This window comes from Monodon monoceros, unplaced genomic scaffold (genome assembly GCF_005190385.1).
Source record: "Monodon monoceros isolate NGI ecotype Baffin Bay Population unplaced genomic scaffold, NGI_Narwhal_1 Super_Scaffold_18, whole genome shotgun sequence".
In the NCBI taxonomy this organism is placed as follows: Eukaryota; Metazoa; Chordata; class Mammalia; order Artiodactyla; family Monodontidae; genus Monodon; species Monodon monoceros.
In genome coordinates this window covers 28,856,857-28,876,168 of record NW_021703774.1, presented here as the reverse complement: position 1 = coordinate 28,876,168, position 19,312 = coordinate 28,856,857, and the positions used below count along the sequence as shown (strand labels likewise).

At 37.1% G+C, this 19,312-nt stretch overlaps 1 protein-coding gene across 1 annotated transcript in view; it reads right to left on the bottom strand.

The window, feature by feature from the left end:
- Nucleotides 1-19,312, bottom strand: part of PLD5 (phospholipase D family member 5) — a 485,622-nt gene that overhangs the window by 14,833 nt on the left and 451,477 nt on the right. The window contains exons 6-7 of the mRNA XM_029229649.1: nucleotides 15,098-15,295; nucleotides 7,869-8,005 (exon numbers count right to left, since the gene is read on the bottom strand). Coding sequence (XP_029085482.1) covers nucleotides 7,869-8,005; nucleotides 15,098-15,295 — 335 coding nt within the window. The remainder of the gene's footprint in view (nucleotides 1-7,868; nucleotides 8,006-15,097; nucleotides 15,296-19,312) is intronic.

The following is a 19,312-nucleotide window of genomic DNA, read 5'->3' as shown; positions in this document are numbered from 1 at the left end:
TTTTTTTTTTTTTTTTTTTTTTTTTTTTGCGGTATGCGGGCCTCTCACTGTTGTGGCCTCTCTCGTTGCAGAGCACAGGCTCGGGACACGCAGGCTCAGCGGCCATGGCTCACAGGCCTAGCCGCTCCGCGGCATGTGGGATCTTCCCGGACCGGGGCACGAACCCGTGTCCCCTGCATCGGCAGGCGGACTCTCAACCACTGCGCCACCAGGGAAGCCTGCATGTGTCTTTTTGAATTATGGTTTCCTGTGGGTACATGCCCAGTAGTGGGATTGCTGGATCATATGGTAATTCTATTTTTAGTTTTTTAAGGAAACTCCATACTGTTCTCCATAGTGGCTGTATCAATTTACATTCCGACCAACAGTGCAAGAGGGTTCCCTTTCCTCCACACCCTATCCAGCATTTGTTGTTTGTAGATTTTCTGATGATGCCCATTCTAACTGGTGTGAGGTGATACCTCATTGTAGTTTTGATTTGCATTTCTCTAATAATTAGTGATGTTGAACAGCTTTTCATGTGCTTCTTGGCCATCTGTGTGTCTTCTTTGGAGAAATGTCTATTTAGGTCTTCTGCCCATTTTTGGATTGGGTTGTTTGTTTTTTTAATATTGAGCTGCCTGAGCTGTTTGTATATTTTGGAGATTAATCCTTTGTCTGTTGACCTGTTTGCAAATATTTTCTCCCATTTTGAGCATTGTCTTTTCATCTTGTTTATAGTTTCCTTTGCTGTGCAAAAGCATTTAAGTTTCATTAGGTCCCATTTGTTTATTTTTGTTTTTCTTTCCACTACTCTGGGAGGTGGGTCAAAAAAGATCTTGCTGTGATTTATGTCAATGAGTGTTCTTCCTATGCTTTCCTCTAGATTCCATTGGCTTCTATGACTCTATGGTTTGCTGGTCTGTCCCCTATCTCTTGGACTGTAGCAAATCGTCCTTTGATTAAAACACAGTGGACGCTCCTCAAGGTCACAAGACTCCACAGTAGGCAGGCCCTCTTGCTCCTCGTCCTTGCCCTGTCTCCAGTTTGGTCTCTCACCACCTTATCTTGGGCTCTATGTTCCTGCACTGAACTTGTTATAGGTCCTGGCATGGACCAGGCTATATTTTTCCATTTGAAACTTTGCTCAAGCTCTCCTTTCTACCTGGATAACTACCTTTCTCACACTTTTTTCTAACTCATGCATATGTTTAAAGTAATTTGGGTAGCATTTCCTCTAATAAGCTTCTTCAAACCCTGAAACTGCCATAGAAGCCTTTTCACCAAGTATCTATAATATTCTGTACACATATCTATTGTTCTATCCACCCCACTATGCTATGAAAATCTATTCTGTGTCCAATTTACATTCCCACCAATAGTGTATAAAGGTTCCCTTTTCACCACATCCTTCCTAGCAACTGTTATCTCTTGTCTTCGTCAAGAAGAGTCATTATAACAGTGGGAGGTGATATCTCATTGTGGTTTTGATTTGCATTTCCCTGATAATTAGTGATGATGAGCATTTTTTCATGTATCTGTTGGCCATTTTGATATACTCTTTGGAGAAACGTCTATTTAGTTCTTTTGCCCATTTTTAAAAATCAATTTTTTTTGTTATTGTTGTTATTGAGTTGACTGAGTTCTTTATATACTTTGGATATTAACCCCTTATCTGATATGAGGTTTAAAAACTTTTCTCCCATTCTGTGGGTTGTCTTTTCATTTTGTTAATTGTTTCTTTTGCTGGGAAAAAGCTTTTGAGTTTGATGTAGTCCTTTTTGTTGATTTCTTTTTTTTTTACTGTTTGTACTTTTGGCATTATGCTGAAAAATTATTGCCGGAACCAATATCAATGAGCTTCCTCCCTACATTTTCTTCTAGGAGTTTTACAGTATCACGTCTTATGTTTAAGTCTTTGATCCATTTCAAGTTAATTTTCGTGGATGGTGTGAGACAGGGCCCGATATCATCTTTTGGCATGTGTTTCTCCAGTTTTCCCAGCACTATTTGTTGAAAAAACTATCCTTTCCCTGTTGGGTATTCTTGGCTCCCTTGTTGAATATTAGTTGACTGTATATGCTGGGGTTTAATTCTGGCTCTCTATTCTGTTCCATTTGTTGACATGTCCATTTTTGTGCCAGTACCATACTGTTTTTATTACTACGGCTTTGTGGTATAGTTTGAAATCTGGAAGTGTGATGTTTCCAGCTTTGTTCTTTTCTTCTCAGGATTGGTTTGACTATTCAGGGTCTTTCTTGGTTCTACACAAATTTTCAGATAGCTTCTTCTATTTCAGTGAAGAATGCATTTGTTATTTTGATGGGGATTGCACTGAATCTGTATATTGCTTTGGATAGTATGGCCATTTTAACAATATTAATTCTTCCAATCTATGAATGTGGATGTCTTTTCATTTGTTTGTGTCTTCTTTGATATCTTTCAGCAAAGTTTTGTAGTTTTCATTGTACATATCTTTCACCTATTTGGTTAAATTTATTCCTAAATAGTTTGTGTTTTTTTTCTGATGGTATTGTGAATGGGATGAGTTTCTTTATTTCTTTCTAAGGTACTTCATCATTAGTGTAAAGAAATGCAATTGATTTCTGTATGATAATTTTGTATCCTGCCACTTTACTGAAATTATTAATTCAAATATTTTTTGACTGATTCTTTGGGATTTTCTCTATTTAAGAACATATTATCAACAAATAATGGAAACTTTAAATCTTCCTTTCTGATCTGAATGCCTTTCATTTCTTTGTCTTGCCTAATTTGCTCTAGCTAGGACTTCCATTACTATATTGGATAAGAATGGTAAGAGTAGGCATCATTCTTTGTTCCAGATCTTACATTTTCAATTTCTCTCCATTAAATATAATGTTAGCTGTGGGTCTACCATATATGACCTTTATTTTGTTGAGGTATGTTCCTTCCACATCCAGTCTGTTAAGAGTTTTTATCATGAAAGGATGTTGTATTTTGTCAAATGCTTTTTCTGCATTTATTGAGATGATCATGCGATTTTTATCTTTTATTTTATTGATATGATGTGTGTAATAACATTTATTGGTTTGTGTATTTTGAACTATCCTTGCATCCCAGAAATAAATCCCACTTGGTAATGGTGTATTATCTTTTTAATGTGTTCTTGAATTTCGTTTGCTAATCTTCTGTTGAAAATTTTTGCATCTATAATCATCAGGGATATTAACGTATAGTTTTCTTTTTTTGTGCCATCCTTATCTGGCTTTGGATTCAAAGTAATGATGGGCTTGTAGAATGAGTTTGGAACTGTTCTCTCCTCTTGGATATTTTGGAAGAGTTTGAGGAGAATTGGTGTTGTTTTCTGAACATTTGGAAGAATTCTCCAGTGAGATGTCTGGCTCTGGAGTTTTTGATTACTGATTCAATCTCTATACTCAATATTGGTCTGTTCAGATTTTCTATTTCTTCCTGATTCAGAGCTGATAGGTTATGTGTTTCTAGAAATGTATCCATTTCTTCTAGGTTATGTAGTTTGTTGGCATATAATTGTTCATAGTAGCCTCATAGATTCTATGTATTTCTGTAATTTCAGTTGTAACATCTTATCTTTCATTTCAAATTTTACTTATTTGAGTCTTCTCTCTTTTTTTCTTAGTCTAGCTAAAGGTTGGTCAGTTTTTTTTATCTTTTTGAATAACCAGATCTAAGTTACATTGATCCCTTTTATTATTTTTCTAGTCTCTATTTCATTTATTTCTGTTCTGATCTTTATCATTTCCTTCCTTCTGATAACCTGAGGCTTAATTTGTTCTTATTTTTCTAGTTCCTTGAGGTGTAAAGTTAGCTTATTATTTGAGATCCTTCTAATTTTGTAATATATATGTTATATTAAGCATGTATGTTCCTCTCAGAACTGCTTTTGTTGTATCCCACAGTATTTGATATGTTGTCTTGTCTTTCCTGTTTTTAATTGAGGTATAGTTGATTTATAATGTTATTGAAGTTTCAGTGATTCAATATTTTTATAGATTATACTACATTTATAGTTATTGTAAAATATTCCATGTGGTGTACAATATATCCTTATAGCTTATTTTATACAGAGCAGTTTGCACCTCTTAATTCCCTATCCCTATCTTGCCCCTCCTCCATTTTCCACTCCCCACTGGTAACCAATAGTTCGTTCTCTATATCTGTGAGTCTGTTTCTCTTTTGTTATATCCACCTATTAAGTGATATCATACAGTATTTGTCTTTCTTTGTCTGACTTATTTCACTAAGCATAATACCCTTCAGGTCCATCCATGTTGTTGCAGATAGCAAAATTTCATTCACTTTTATGACTGAGTAGTATTCCATTACATATATATACCACATCTTCTTTATCCATTCATCTGTTGATGGACACTTAGGCTGCTTCCACATCTTGGCTATTGTAAATAGTGCTGTTATGAATGTTGAGGTGCATACATCTTTTTGAATTAGTGTTTTCATTTTCTTCAGATATATACCTAGTAGTAGAATTGCTGGATCATACGGTAGTTCTATTTCTAGTTTTTTGAGGAAACTCCACACTATTTTCCACAGTGGCTGCACCGATTTACATCCCAACAGACAGTGTACAAAGGTTCCATATTTTTCCACATCCTCACCAACTTTTGTTATTTGTGGCCTTTTTGACGAGAGCCATTCTGACAGGTGTGAGGTGATATCTCATTATGGTTTTGATTTGCATTTCTCTGATAATTTGCGATGTTGAGCATCTTTTCCTGGCCTGTTGGCCATCTATATGGCTTCTTTGGAAAAACACCTATTCAGGTCTTCTGTCCATTTTTAAATCAGGATGTTTGGGGGTTTTTTGATGTTGAGTTGTGTGAACTGTTTATATATTTTGGATATTAACCCCTTATTGGCCATATCATTTGCAATATAATAATTTTCATGTTTCTAGTTGTGGGCTTTTTTTTCCTCTTAGAGAAGTCCCTTTAACATTACTTTTAAAACTGCTGCTTTTTTAGCTTTTGCTTGTCTGTAAAACTTTTGATCTCTCCATCAAATCTGAATGAGAGCCTTGCCAGGTAGAGTATTCTTGGTTGTAGGTTTTCCCCTTTCATCATTTTATATCATATCATTCCTTTCTGACCTGCAGAGTTTTTGCTGAGAAGTCAGCTGTTAGCCTTATGGGAGTTCCCTTGTATGTAATGTGCTGCTTTTCCCTAGCTGCTTTTAATATTCTCTCTTATGTTTAATTTTTGCCATTTTAATAACCATGTGTCTTGTTGTGTTCCTCTTTGAGTTGATCCTGTTTGGGACTCTCTGTGATTCCTGGACTTCTATGTCTGTTTCCTTTCCCAGGTCAGGGAAGTTTTCAGCTATTATGTCTTCAAATATGTTCTCTGTCCCTTTCTCTCTCTTCTCATTCTGGGACCCCTATAATGAAAATGTTAATATTCTTGATGTTGTCCCAGAGGTCTCTTAAACTGTCCTCATTTATTTTTCTTCTTTTTTCTGTTCAATGTCAGTGATTTCTACTACTCTGTCTTCCAGCTTGCTGATCCATTTTCCTCTGTATCATTTAGTCTACTGTTGATTCCTTCTAGTGTATTTTTCATTTTGGTTATTGTAGTCTTCATCTCTGCTTGGTTGTTCTTTATCTTTTCTCTTTGTTAAAAACTTCTAAATTCTCACTGTTTTCATCCATTTTTCTCCTGAGTTCTTTGATCATCTTTATGATCATTACCTTGAACTCTTTCTCAGATAAGACTGCCTATCTCCACTTCACTTAGTTCTTCTTCTCATTTTTAATCTTGTTCCTTAATTTGGAACATGTTCATCTTTTATCTTTGCCTTCATCTGATATGAACTGAATGATTTTTGCTGATTCAGATGTTTAATGATCATGAGACCCCCTCAGGGGAGGAATAATCTCTGGTGCCTGTCAGTGCAGACATGCTTCTCCCTTAGTAGTCAGTTCTATTTTTACCTTTAGCCCCTTTAAGTCCCCCTGTGCCCCTTTTGGCAGTATGGAGTGCAGCTGAGAATGCCTCTGGATCTCCATCTGCCCAGTGCTGCCTATATGTAATTTACCCACAATAAACTTCAAAATTGCTTGATTTTTGGTGTCAAAGTTCCTTCCCAGTTTGGAGAATATATTCAATATCTCTGTCTACCAATATCAACCATTTCTAATTTGGAAGCATGTAGATTTTTTCTCTTTCATTTTGTGTTTACTGTGCAGACTAAAATTTAAGTTTGTAGGTTATTAACACACTGATAATTTAACACACTCTTTAAAATCTTTTTTCATTCATATGATTGAGAAGAATTTAATTTTAACCTTGATGTGTGAACTACTTCTTATTCTCTGATGGCTTTTCATTTAAAATGCTAGAGATATTAACAGGTTTGAAATACCATCAGTATAACAAAAGAACTGCTCTTTGAATAATAACAATAATGGTATTTTAATAATCAAAATGCAAGACTTCAGGTCAGTTTCTAGTTCTTTTAGTTTTCTCTAATTTTTGTATTTCCAAGATATTTTAGATTATCCATACTAATTCCTTCCCCCTTGTCTATGAAGGATCCTAATTTTGTTTGTTTGAAGGGACTTCATGGAATGAAGGTTTTTCCAACCCTCTGAAATTATCATCCCATCCTAATAAGTCCATAAACCTGAACTTATTCTCCCAAATAACAGGAAAATCAGGTAAAACCTATCATGTTTCAAACTCTTCCCAAAGTGAAGCTGAAGTCTAAGACAAAATCTAAAATCAAATAAACAATAAATGGAAAAAACATAAAAAAGAGGGATTGAAAAAATGAAAGCATGTGGAAAAAATCCATGAATGTTCAAAGGGTGCACAATATTTTAAAGTAAAGGTGTCCTAATAATGTGCATCTTGCAGCCTAAAATTGTTTTTGACAATCATTAGGAGTCATCACTTTCCGGGAGAAACACATCTTTTGCAATCTTAAAGTCATTTGCATAGAGAAGTTGTATATTATGCATATGTGAGGTTGGCAATATGAAAAATATTCAAGCAATATAGGGCACATCACATTATTTAACCTCAGTAAATGGTTATTCTGAAACTGTAATTTTCCAAATTAGAAAGGTCTCAGGTTGTACCCCTAGAAATTTGCACTTTGGAAACTTTTCCTGGATTAAATGGATTATTCAAAACATTTACAAGCACCCAAATCTCTGCATTCCCTGCAAGAAAGCAAAAGTGGGAAATACTTGGGGACTAGCCATGCATTTATGCCTTAGAGACATAAATTCTGCTCCTAAGTTGATTCTAAGTATTTCCACACTTAAACAGTGATGAATATTAAAAAAATAAATCTCCATTTTAAGATACTCTCTTCCTCTTACAAATGGATGGATTGACTGAGAACATACATATTTTAAGTTCCTTTCTCCTAAAGTGGAAAAGATAGTATGAAAATTTAGCATTTAATGAAGACCTACATGAATACAACAAAGTGATACCTCCTTTAAGGAAAATCTTGCCAGACCTACTCAGTTTCAGTATGTCCTTCAGGTACCTCTCAACTGATAATTTTCAAAAAATTTTTTTTCAAATAATTTAAATTTATTTATTTTTCCAAATAATGTTCAAGTTGAAAACAACCCAATCTTTATTCTAAAGTTCCTCTCATGCTTATAATGTAAACTACTGAGGTGGTTCTGTGGGATGAGACCCTGAGTCCTTAAAGTGGACTGAGAGAGGAGATGCACCATGGGTGAGCTGCAAATGTACACTGAGATGTGAAAGGTGTGCAACCTAATGTGACCTGATAGCATCTCAGTGTCCACGGTGTTTTCTCCTGTGGTCTCCAGTTTAGTGTCTGGCCCTGGAGCCCAGGATCTAAGCTGAGATTGCACACTCACTGACCTTTTGGTGCTTGTGCTGGAGATAGGCAGGTAGTCCATGACTGCGATGTACACGTATTGCTTGGCATCATCTATTACACTGTAGATGGCGTCTATGTCAAAGCTTCTGTTTTTAGGGCAAAACAGTTTGGGAGAATTCTGTGGAGACACAAAAAACAAACTTTTAGAGTATTAATTTTTGCAATCTGGGGATTTCTCTTTTTTGATGTTATTTAAAATTTTTAAAAAATGAATCTTGGCTTTTAACCAATTTTTGCAAACCTACTTTCCAGTTCTTTATGAGATTAAGACAAATACATTTTCAGTTCTATCAAAGTTGAGGCAAGTAGAAAACAAGGTGTATGGGTCTCAAATCTGTCCTTTAAGTCAGTTTTGGGAGGGAATTCTTGTTTTCAATACACACACCTCTTATTTTTATAAGAGTGCTCTAACTCTAAACTTAACGTGACTCTGGTATACATCCCTGTCATACATAGTTAATTTTCTCAGGCATTACCATATATAGTGTATATATGCATATAGCAAGCCATTTATGCTAGAACTTATTTCACTTGAAAGGTAATGTGGCCATGAAGATGTTCAAGACACATGGTCTAAAAATCTTGTGTTTTTTTTTTTTCCCAAATCTTTCATCAAGTGAGGAAGAGGAGTGTTGATTGTTGAGAAAGGGTCATCAGTAATTCTAGAGGAAAAACCAAGTGACTTATTAAGATGCCAAGTTCATAAGGAGAGACAGGGCCTTAAGAAAAATGAAAAAAGAGGCAAATTATACTTGAGGTATTTTTCTCATGTTGCTCGAAGTGGTTTCCATCTTACAGAAGTATGATGTTTTTAGATAAAGTTGCTATAGAAAGGGAAAGATGTACTTTGGTTTTCTCATTGGTTTTCCACTGGACAAGACTGAAAGGAGCATTTCTGTAGTTCCTGCATTACTCTGACAAGCAAGAAACCAAGTGAAGGAACACAAAAAAAGCAATGGGTGTTTAGTACCAAAGCCCATATAAACAGTTTCTGGAACTGCCTGGAATGGCAGTACTGGGTCCTTCATCAAATGTTCTACCAGTAATGGTGGTCAGGGTCCCTGACAAATGTTTGGGAACAACTCCCCACACAGTGCTGGTGGGAATCCCTATCCCAGCTTAGAGAGAGGGAAGATGAAGCTCTTGGACTGGATGCCCAACTGGGGAGGAGTGTGGGACTGAGAAAGGAGCCTGTTTAAGGGCCACACCCACCAGGCGTCCCTACTCAGAATGTTGTCTTGGCAGATGAGTATCAGAATGAGTTTTTGATTTAAATTACTTTCCTTCTGGAATGAGGATGAGCTTCTAAGTATTAAAAAAAGAACCTAATGCTAAAAGAGAGAAATAAACCACAACAAAAAAGCCCAAAACACAACAATAAAAAATAAATTAAAAAACAAACAAACAAAAGCCAATGCTCATCCTACACTTCTTCCCCAGCACACACATATGCAGATACCCCATCTGTCACCAAGATAGATGGCTTGGGCTTCTGCAGTGTCTCTCATGTTGTCCCTCCCTCTTACTCCAGATTGCTGTTTCCCTCATTCAGGCACTGGTGCTGTTTGCTGGGGCTTTTATATGTCTTCTGAACTCATTTCCTTGTCTCCTCGATGCTTAAAAGACAAACAAACAAACATGTGTCACTCTCAGGACTCCTGGTTTCTTGGAATCCAGTCTGATCTCATTGGGAGGGATGGATCCATGTATCCTCTGAGTTTTGGCCCTCCCATTTCTCTGCTTCCTTCATTTACTGGCTACCATGCCTTCTGTGCCCCAAAATAAAATAATCGTCAGCCCATGGCTATGTTCTCGTCTTGTCTGCCTCTGTGTATTTGCTCCTGCCAGCCCCTCTGGCTGATGTGTTTTCCTATCTCTGCCTATCAGAGTCCTATACATTCTCAAAGTTCTAGCTCATATACTATCTCCTCATGAAACATTTTAATATTGTCACCTAGAGGCTACTTCTCCTTTTCTGTCCTCCCATAATATGATTTATTTGTTATATTGTTTAGTGTATTCAAACTTATAATTACTCACACTTGTCTCATGTCCTTGCTTGGACTGATATACCTTGATTTTAGGAATTGCATTTTACTCATTTTTCTATCTCCATTAATAAATTAAATATTCAAATTCATTAATTTCCTCAGCCTACTGGGTCTACTTTAAACATTCTTTAGGTTTAACATGAAGAATCTAAGGATCTTAGCTCTAGACAGGAGCCTAGGTCAACTCTGAAATGTGTCCAAATGCCCATGTTTTTGCTTCAGTTAGGAATTTTCTGAATTTCCTTGCATGTTCCCAAAACTGGATTTTGGTTTCAGGGGGGAACAAACTTAGACACAGAGTTGCTGGTCTCTTTACATTTGCTATTTTCTAATAAGTTTGGATACTGTGCCTTTGGTGATAGAGCATTTATATGCTTGTGATGTGCCAGGTTCCAGCATTTATAACCTGTAGCATGCTGGGCATGTCCCTTACACTTCCTGAGCCTCTGTTTCCAATGAGATAAGAACAGTAACAAATCTTTCACACTGGTTTGCCTTGTGGCTTAAATAAGAGAATGGCCTACTCCTGGCTGGGTCTACTCCTCTTCTGTACTTGCTTTCATTCATTCATCAAATATTACTAAGTACCTGCCATGCACCTAGCTCTAGTCTAGGCACTTGGCATACATCAGTGATCAACATAAGATTCCTGCTTTGTGCAGCATCATTCCAGCACATGCTACATTGTACTGCATTCATTTGTCTGTGTGATTCTCCACCAGCTTGTGAGCTGCTTGGTTGTATGTCTCTGGCACCTTGTGCCATGCCATACTTAACACATATTATATGCTCAATAAATATTTGTGGAATGAATGTGAAAGTGCTTCTTAAATTAGTAAGTGTTGGAGGCTTGTATGACCCCCAACCTCTACTCCTAGCTGGAGTTGCTTCACTCTAGGTATTTCCATCCATGTGTGAATAGACATTTATTTGTACATACCTTTTTCTTTCCTATGTTCCCATTGCCAACTCAATGCCTAGAGCATGGCAGATGCTTCATGTGTTTATTAAGGAAATGCATGACTATTTGTATGAGTACCTCTGCCCCTGGGGTCATGGTAGTGCTTGACTGTGTCCTCTGATTTGGCAGAGGAAATTAACTAGTTCTGATTGTTTAATTACAGAGAAGGCTGTTAAGTTCCCTTTTTATCATTCCTGAACTAATTTTCTGAGCCTTGCACTGTGTACTCCTTTATTCCATAGCAAAATATAAGGAGAAGGAAAATACAGATCCTTTTCTTTATTTCAGCTCTGTGATGATCTTTTACCAATCAAGTGCTCTTGAGGCATCTTGATAATAAGTAATCTATGTTTCTTTCTTACATCTATAAATGCCTTATATTTGCATGTACCTTGTTTTGCATATTCATTAAATACTTGCTTTAGTAGGGTTTTGATTTATTTCATAACAGTTTCCTGGTTTTTTTTTAAAAATTCATACTCCATTCCCAGAATATATATGTTAAAATGTAATTAAACATGAAAAGACAACCCACAGAAGGGGAGAAAATATTTGCAAATCAAGTACATTCTTGTATCTAGAATGTATAAAGAACTCTTACAACTCAATAACAAAAAAAAACAAGAAATCTAATTGAAAAATGAGCAGAGGATTTGACAGACAATTCTCTAAAAAGATATACAAATGGACAGTAAGTGTATTAAGATATACAAATGGCCAGTAAGTGCATTAAAATATGTAAATCAAAATCATAAGACAAATTTTACACCCACCAGGAAGGCTAAAATAAAACAGAAAATAGCAGGTGTTGGCAAAGATGTGGAGAAACTGAAACCCTCATTTATTGCTGGTGGAAGTGTAAAATGGTGCAGCCAATTTGGAAAAGTTTGTCAATGCCTCAGAATGTTTAACATAGAGTTACCACAGTACCCAGCAATTTCACTCCTAAGCATAAACCCAAAAGAACTGAAAATGGATATTCAAATACATATTTGTACATGAAGGTTCATAGGAGTACTATTCACAATAGCCAAAAGGTAAAAACACTCAAATGTCCATCAACTGATGGACAGATAAACAAAATGTGATATATCCATACAGTGGAATATTATTTGGCCATAAAAAGGAAAAAGTACTGAGTCTTGCACTTCAAAAACATTATACTAAGTGAAAGAAGTCAGTTACAAAAGACTGCATATTGTATTACTTCGTATGAAGTGTCTAGAAAAAGGCAAATCCTTAGACACAGAAAGTAGATTAGTGGTTTCTAAGGGCTGAGAGAAGGGGAAAATGGAGAGTGGCTACTAATGGGTATGGCTTTTTCCTTTGTGGTGATGAAAATATTCTAAAATTAGAAGGTGGAGAAGGTGGAGAAGGTAAAACTCTGTGACTATACTAAAACCCACTGAGTTTTATACTTTAAAAGGATGAATTTTATGGTAGTAAGTTATATATCAATAAATCTATTAAAATGTAATTAAAATATATAGCAGAGATTATAAAGGGGTATTTAATTATATTTTTCAGAGTAGCACCAAGTTCTATTCAATGTCTGCCCTCACTCACTAAATAAATCTCAGTTTAATGATTGATGGATGAATGAACTAAACAATAAACAACAAGAAATGAAATCTGTCTAGCACCCAAATTGATAAAAACAGACCTTGAACTAACTAGTCTTTATCTTGGAAATCAAATGCATAATCTCAAGAGCTCTAAAAAGAACTCCACCAAATAGGACAAAAACTCAGCCTATTGTTCCTATCTTCTGATTTCAATGGGGAATGTAAGAAAATTAGAATGATCTGGCCCCAAGTTATTAGAAATCACATACTTAAATCTAACCAAGTGCCTCTTTGTGTTCCATGAGAAAATTAGAAATAATTCATATCTATATAGTAACTTAAAATTTATATTTAACCATGCTAAGTTATTATCACCTAAAATCTAATTTTGGTAATGATAATTCTTAAGGCCTTCAAATATATATATTTCGTGTGTTAATTTAGTCTTGGGACTGTCAGCTTATAAAAATATAATATACTATTTTAAGATATTTTACAACAAATATTTTGAACTTAAATAAATTTGTCTTGGCATTTGTTTGGCACATATACTCAGAAAACTATATGTATCCTGGAACTTCTTATTGATATTACTACTAGTAGAACCAATCCAACATTTATTGCTGCTTTAGGGAGGCTTGAGGGAGGTACTGGGAATAACAATAATGAAGAGAGTACAGTATATAACCTTCAGAGCCTGATAAAATAGTGGGAGAGATAATAAATAAATAGTTACAAAAATGTGATAAATGCTATAACAGAGGCGAGATCAAGGAGCTCTAAGTAAATGATACCAATTCCAATATTGGGAATACTGACTTTTATTTATCTTATACCTGTAAGATTTTATACCTCTGTAAAAATGGTGTTCAATTAATATCAGTTGAACTGAAATTCAAAGGTAGGCTTGAGATATTAATAAGAAATGGAAAATAAAATAATTTAAAATAATAAAATAAAAATAGAAAACAAAGGTGCTGTATGGTTAAAAGACTATACTTGAAGGACTGTTAAAAAAAGCTCAACTTATTTTGTGGCAAACCATTTAATAAAAATCAGTTTATAAATTTGCCCTGGAATACAGCAAAGCCCTTGCATTTTCATACATTTTATTAAAGGCTTGGGCTCTCTCTCTGAAGTAGAGATGTTAACTTTGGAATCAACAAAGGAGGACTCCCCCACTATTTTAAGGGTCAGATTTTAAATTTATGCAACAATGACATTCACTCATCTCTAAGATTCAAACTAAATTCAAAATCCAGCAACTATCTGAAATTTGCTTATAATTCATCTATTTCTCGCTGCTTCAATCTGTTCTACTGGACTCCTGGGGTGTGATGTTACCATATGGATTAGTGGTTCCTTGGCAAATTTCATATTGCAACTAATCTACAAATTGAGAATAATATCTGGTTTTCTTGTCTTATAGGGTTGTCTTGAGAGGAAATAAAATTGAATATATGCATTTTATTAGTAAAATGCCCTATATGATATGCTACATGCTACTGCATTATTGACCTCCACACATACCAAAAAAAGGGTTTTTTTTAGTTCTACTTGATGAAAATCTTTCATAGTCTATTTTATATTATTCACACTTATATGAATTTGTTTAAGACAAGAAAATTCAATTTTCTCTCTACTGCCAGATTTCTAAATTTTCAAAATGTGCTTTCATTTTAATAGGTAAAAAGGCTACTATTCACTCTTCCATGAAAAGCTCTTCAGTGACATAAAAGTTGTTGGCATAGAAGCACAGCTTGACAGTGGAGAAACAGCCATATTAAATTGGGAGCATGGTTTAGAGAAGTTTACCTGAGCATCAGGATCATTCAGAAGCCTGATTCAAATCAAAATTCTAAGGTCTCGCCCAGGTCCAGTGGATCAGATCCTGGTGAGGATGGGGGGACTGTAAGTTTGCATTTTAAACAGGTTCCCCGTCTGGTTCTTAGATACTTTAAAGTTTGAGGACCAGAACTGTAGGTCCAGATATTTACATTGCCCACTCTCAGCAACACTGTGGGGATAGCTGTGGTGTGTGGGCAGGGGGTGGTGATTTTCAAGTGTAACCAGAGGCCTGGAAACAGTGTCCTGCCCTTTTGGATGGGCCTCTTGCCCTCCAGCCCCAATCAAATACAATAGTTCTGCTTTTGTCTGTTTTACACACTGGGGTTCCCTCAGATTTGTTTCATCAGAGGGTTCTACTGCTAAGATCAAGTCTGAAAATCATTGATGAAAGGCATCAAAAATAGCGTCTGGTATCAGAAGACCTGGGCACTTGTGTTTCTCTTGGCACCTGCCATCTGACAGTCTTTGTGCTAGTAGATAAACTTCAATATCTTCATTTGTAACACAGTCATAATCCTGGGTCTACCTTAAGGGGTGACTGGGGGGATCAAATCAGATAATGCAAAGTATCTGAAACTAGGAATGATTATTCACATGTATTGTTATTATAACTAGGGACAGCATATGATTAAGTATAAGAATGGATATATTTTAACTCTTCAAGGGATGTGTTGAACTGATCTGTCAAATTCATTTTTGCCCAATACAAGATCACACTTGAACATTGCAACTTAATAAAGGGCCTTTGGAGGAAGGAGGGAGGAGGAGAAGAGGGCAAAACTCACCGACACAAATGCTTGAGATTTGGTTTCGTTCAACTGAAGCTGCAATTTCTTTTCATTGTCATAGACCCCATAGAGCCTCTTGGACCAGGTCTGAGGTACTCTGCTCTTGAATTTTAATGAACTATATAAAGCGAATATCCTTTGTAAATCTAGGACCAGACAGCTGCAGTTGTAGAAGATGACACCAAGTTCTTTCATCTGTGAAAGTAAAACGAAAGCATCAATGCCGTGTACACGTGATGGTGTTACTCTCAGAGAAAAAAATGTAGTATTCTCAGAGAAAAGACTGCAATAATAGCAATAGCGATATTTTCTTCTTGCAATTGTTATACTGTAACAACTATATATATACACTGTATCTGTAAGTATGTAGATACAGTCACATTATGGTATACAGAAATGGGTATTAATGGGTCATTAAAATGGGTATACAGAAATGGGTATTTAAATATTTAAGGAAAGCTTTTGCTGGAGTTTTGCATTTGAGCTCTTATGGATAATTTTTCCATATTCACCTACACTTTTTATATCAGCTTATATCAGCTTTTATATCAGCTTTATATCAGCTTTTTTATATCAGCTCTTCAGATTGTTTTCTTCAACATTAAATTTTTTGGTATGAATCCTTAAATCGTGCAGCAATATAAAGATTGACTTTTAGCTGCAACATAACAGAATGGTTTAGATCATGGATTCTGGACTCAGATTGCCTGAAATTAGGTTCCAACTCTACAAATTTCTACTGTGTGACTTTTTTATTTTAAATAAATTTACTTTTGGCTGCACTGGGTCTTTGTTACTGCGTGCAGGCTTTCTCTAGTTGTGGCGAGCGGGGGCTACTCTTCGTTGTGGTGTGCGGGCTTCTCATTGTGGTGGCTTCTCTTGTTATGGAGCATGGGCTCTAGAGCACAGGCTCAGTAGTTGTGGTGCATGGGCTTAGTTGCTCTGCGGCATGTGGGATCTTCCCGGACTAGGGCTTGAACCCGTGTCCCCTGCATCGGCAGGCGGATTCTTAACCACTGTGCCATGAGGGAAGCCCTGTGTGACTTTTAAGATACTTAATCTCTGGGCATCATTTTCTTCTTCCATAAAAAGGAGACAATAGTATTTATTTCATACAATTGCTATGATGCATAACACGGTTAATATATTTTATGGGCTTAGAATAGTGCCTATCACATCGTAACCACTTAAAATACATTAGCAATTATTATTCTTATTAACATTGTACAAGCCTCAAGAGTAAGAGACCAATAGAATCTTGCAACAAAGATATCATAGAGATTATTTTGTCCACCTCCCTCGATGCACAGATGAGGAAAGTAAATCTTACACAGGTAAGCAAAAATATATCCCCCCGAGTGAGAGATCTAGTCAGGGGTAGATTCAGAATTTGATGCAGGTTTTCTCACCCTTGATCAAATACACCCAGGAACATAGCAGCACTGGCTTCAAGTCTATTATCACTTTGAAAAATTATAGATGATTTCTGATTTAGTCAATGAAAGTGAAAAAGTGAAATTTTGGTCTTAACAGCATAAATACACATGCCTCATGATCTGAACACCCAGTGAGGGGTTTGTCAGGGACACCTTGGAAGGTGTTTAACTTCATTCCTTTCCTCCACCCCCCTACGCAATACTCTTCTCAGGATTATAGGAGAGGTCACCAACTGTGTAGGGGCCCACCTCTCCTTTCCTATTAGGACTCCCTAATACAGTGCATCATGGAGACCTTTTCACATTCATCTATACCTGGCTGGCATCATTTTAGCAGCTCCACAGCGACCACAGAATAGATGGACACAAGTTATTTAACCTGCTGATGGACTTGTCCTTATTTTTCCTCTAATACAAAATATAAAGCAACGAGCACCCTTGTACACACATCTCTGTGCGCCTGTACAAGGATTGCTTTAGTACAGATTTCTAGAATTGAATGGACACAAACATTAAGGACAATTAAGAAAGGTTAAGAAAGTGGGAGGAACTAGAGTGGGGAGGGCGTATCAGGTATGTGCAAAGGCACTGAGGTCAGTGGGATAGAATCAGAGTTGTGCAGCTGAAGCTGAGGGAGATAAGGGAGAATGTGTATGTGAGTGGGTAAATACGTTAATTTGATGGCAGAGGGTAAAACTGGTGGGATAGGTGTGTCAGATTCCCAGAGGCCTCTGTGCTGGGATGGGCAGTTTGGCATTTATGCCGAAGGACATGGGGAGGGAGGTGATGAGGCAGAGGGGGTGTGGACAGGCTACGAACTGGAAAGGTCCCTTTGCCTGCCTGTGGAGAAAGGATGAGGGAGTTGGGGGCAGGGCCTTCAACACCCGGGCCTTAACAGTGACAAGGGGAGAGACTTACACATACTTATGTGTTTTCTAATCTCAGGGATTTTCAAAAACTGTTCAGCATAACTGCTAATAATTGCAATACCATTCCAGGTTGAGATAGGGCCCACCTTGCTGTTTGCACAGTCTCTGCTGATAGAATCTCAGGAATAGTAGGCTCTGCATTTGACCTTCACACTTCTGTGTCTTTTCCCAGATTGAGTCAATGCTGCCACATTATCTTCTCCAAGGAAGCCTTGATCATTTCAGGGTTTTCAACTTTGTATCAGTTTAGCTTTATAAATAGGCTCTTTGTCTGGTGGTGGCAGTGGGGTCAGCAGAGCTGAGACTCAGGTTCCCACATAAGTAAGCAGCTGCCCCTCCCAGACATGCTTCCTTGCCTGCCAGACACAGGCAAGGTTAGTACATGTCCAGGGGGCTGGCCTGGCCTGGGGCCATCCTCAGGAAAGAAGGGACAAACAACAATGACCTGAGGCCAAAGATGTGGATTGAACTCTAGGATCTTTTACCAACCAGATTATAGGGTCTCGGGCAAGTCATCCAATTCTGAGTCCTTTTCTTCCTTTTCTGAACAACGAAGGGGTTGGGCTTATAAAGTCTACAGGGGTCTTCCAGCCTTGCCATCTATGGCTTTGGGACATCAATTTCCTGCCCACCATGCATTCCCTTCTCCCTGCCCAACCTGCCTCTCAATACTGACCAGAGACTTCTGTTTGTGTGTCAAGATCAGCTCCTTCTGGCTCCGGCCTGAATGTGGCTGGCAACCCTCCCAGGTTTTAAAGTCAGATGAGGCAGATTTGCATCTTGGTTCTGCAGCTTACTTGTTGACTAGCCTTGGGTAAATTACTTAACCCTTAAATTCTAGTTTATTGTTCGATGAGGATAATATCTATCTATAAGTTTTGCTGTTAGAATTTAATAATAATCCTAATTTTAATAGCTAGTATTGACTGAGGGCTCACTTGTTGTGTGTACTGTGTTGAATAGTGTCCCCTCGTCCCATTCATTTCTACACAGAACCTGTGAATGTGACCTTATTAGGAAATATGGCTTTTGCAGATGCAATCAAGATGAAATCATACTGAATTATGGTAGGCCCTAAATCTAATATGACTGGCATCCTTATAAGAAAAGGAAAATTTGGACACTGTGCCACATACACACAGGGGAGATGAACATATGAACATAGGCACTGGAATGATGCATCAGCAAGCCAATGTGCCAAGGATTGCTGGCCACTACCAGAGGTTAGGAGGACAGGAAATATTCTCCATTAGCACCTGCAGAGACCTGTGAGAGAAAAGGTCCTGCTCTTTTAAGCCACCAAGTTTGTGGTTTAGAAGCCCTAGGAAACTGGTGCAGTGTGCCTTTCATCTTGATAGTAGATATAATGGTATTTATTCCTTCCACTTTATATAGAAGGAAACTGAGGTTTGGATGGTTATTTGCTAAATGATACAGCTAAGATTTGAGTTTTGGTCTAACTTCAACGCCTGTGTGCTTGGTCCCTTATGCTATACTGACCCTAGCACATGGCTAGTAAGCAACCCATGGGTCTACTGCTGTTAATTCTATGAAGCCTTTTCTGGCCATCTTTCCTGCTTTGACTACTACCGTACTTGCACATATTTCTGATGTGGCACATTTTTACGCGGTATTATAGTTTTAAAAAATTTGTGTGTCTGTTTCCCCTAAGTGACTCTACAGTCTCTGAAGGCATCAAGTTCATATTTCTATTTCCAGTGCTGGGCTATAGTGCTTGCTTGGAAAATGTTTAACAAATGAATACCTGGCCTTCAAGATGAATTTATGGTGATCAGAGATGAAAACAAGCTTCCTTCTCAACCCAGAAGCCCTGGTTCTGGGTCAGC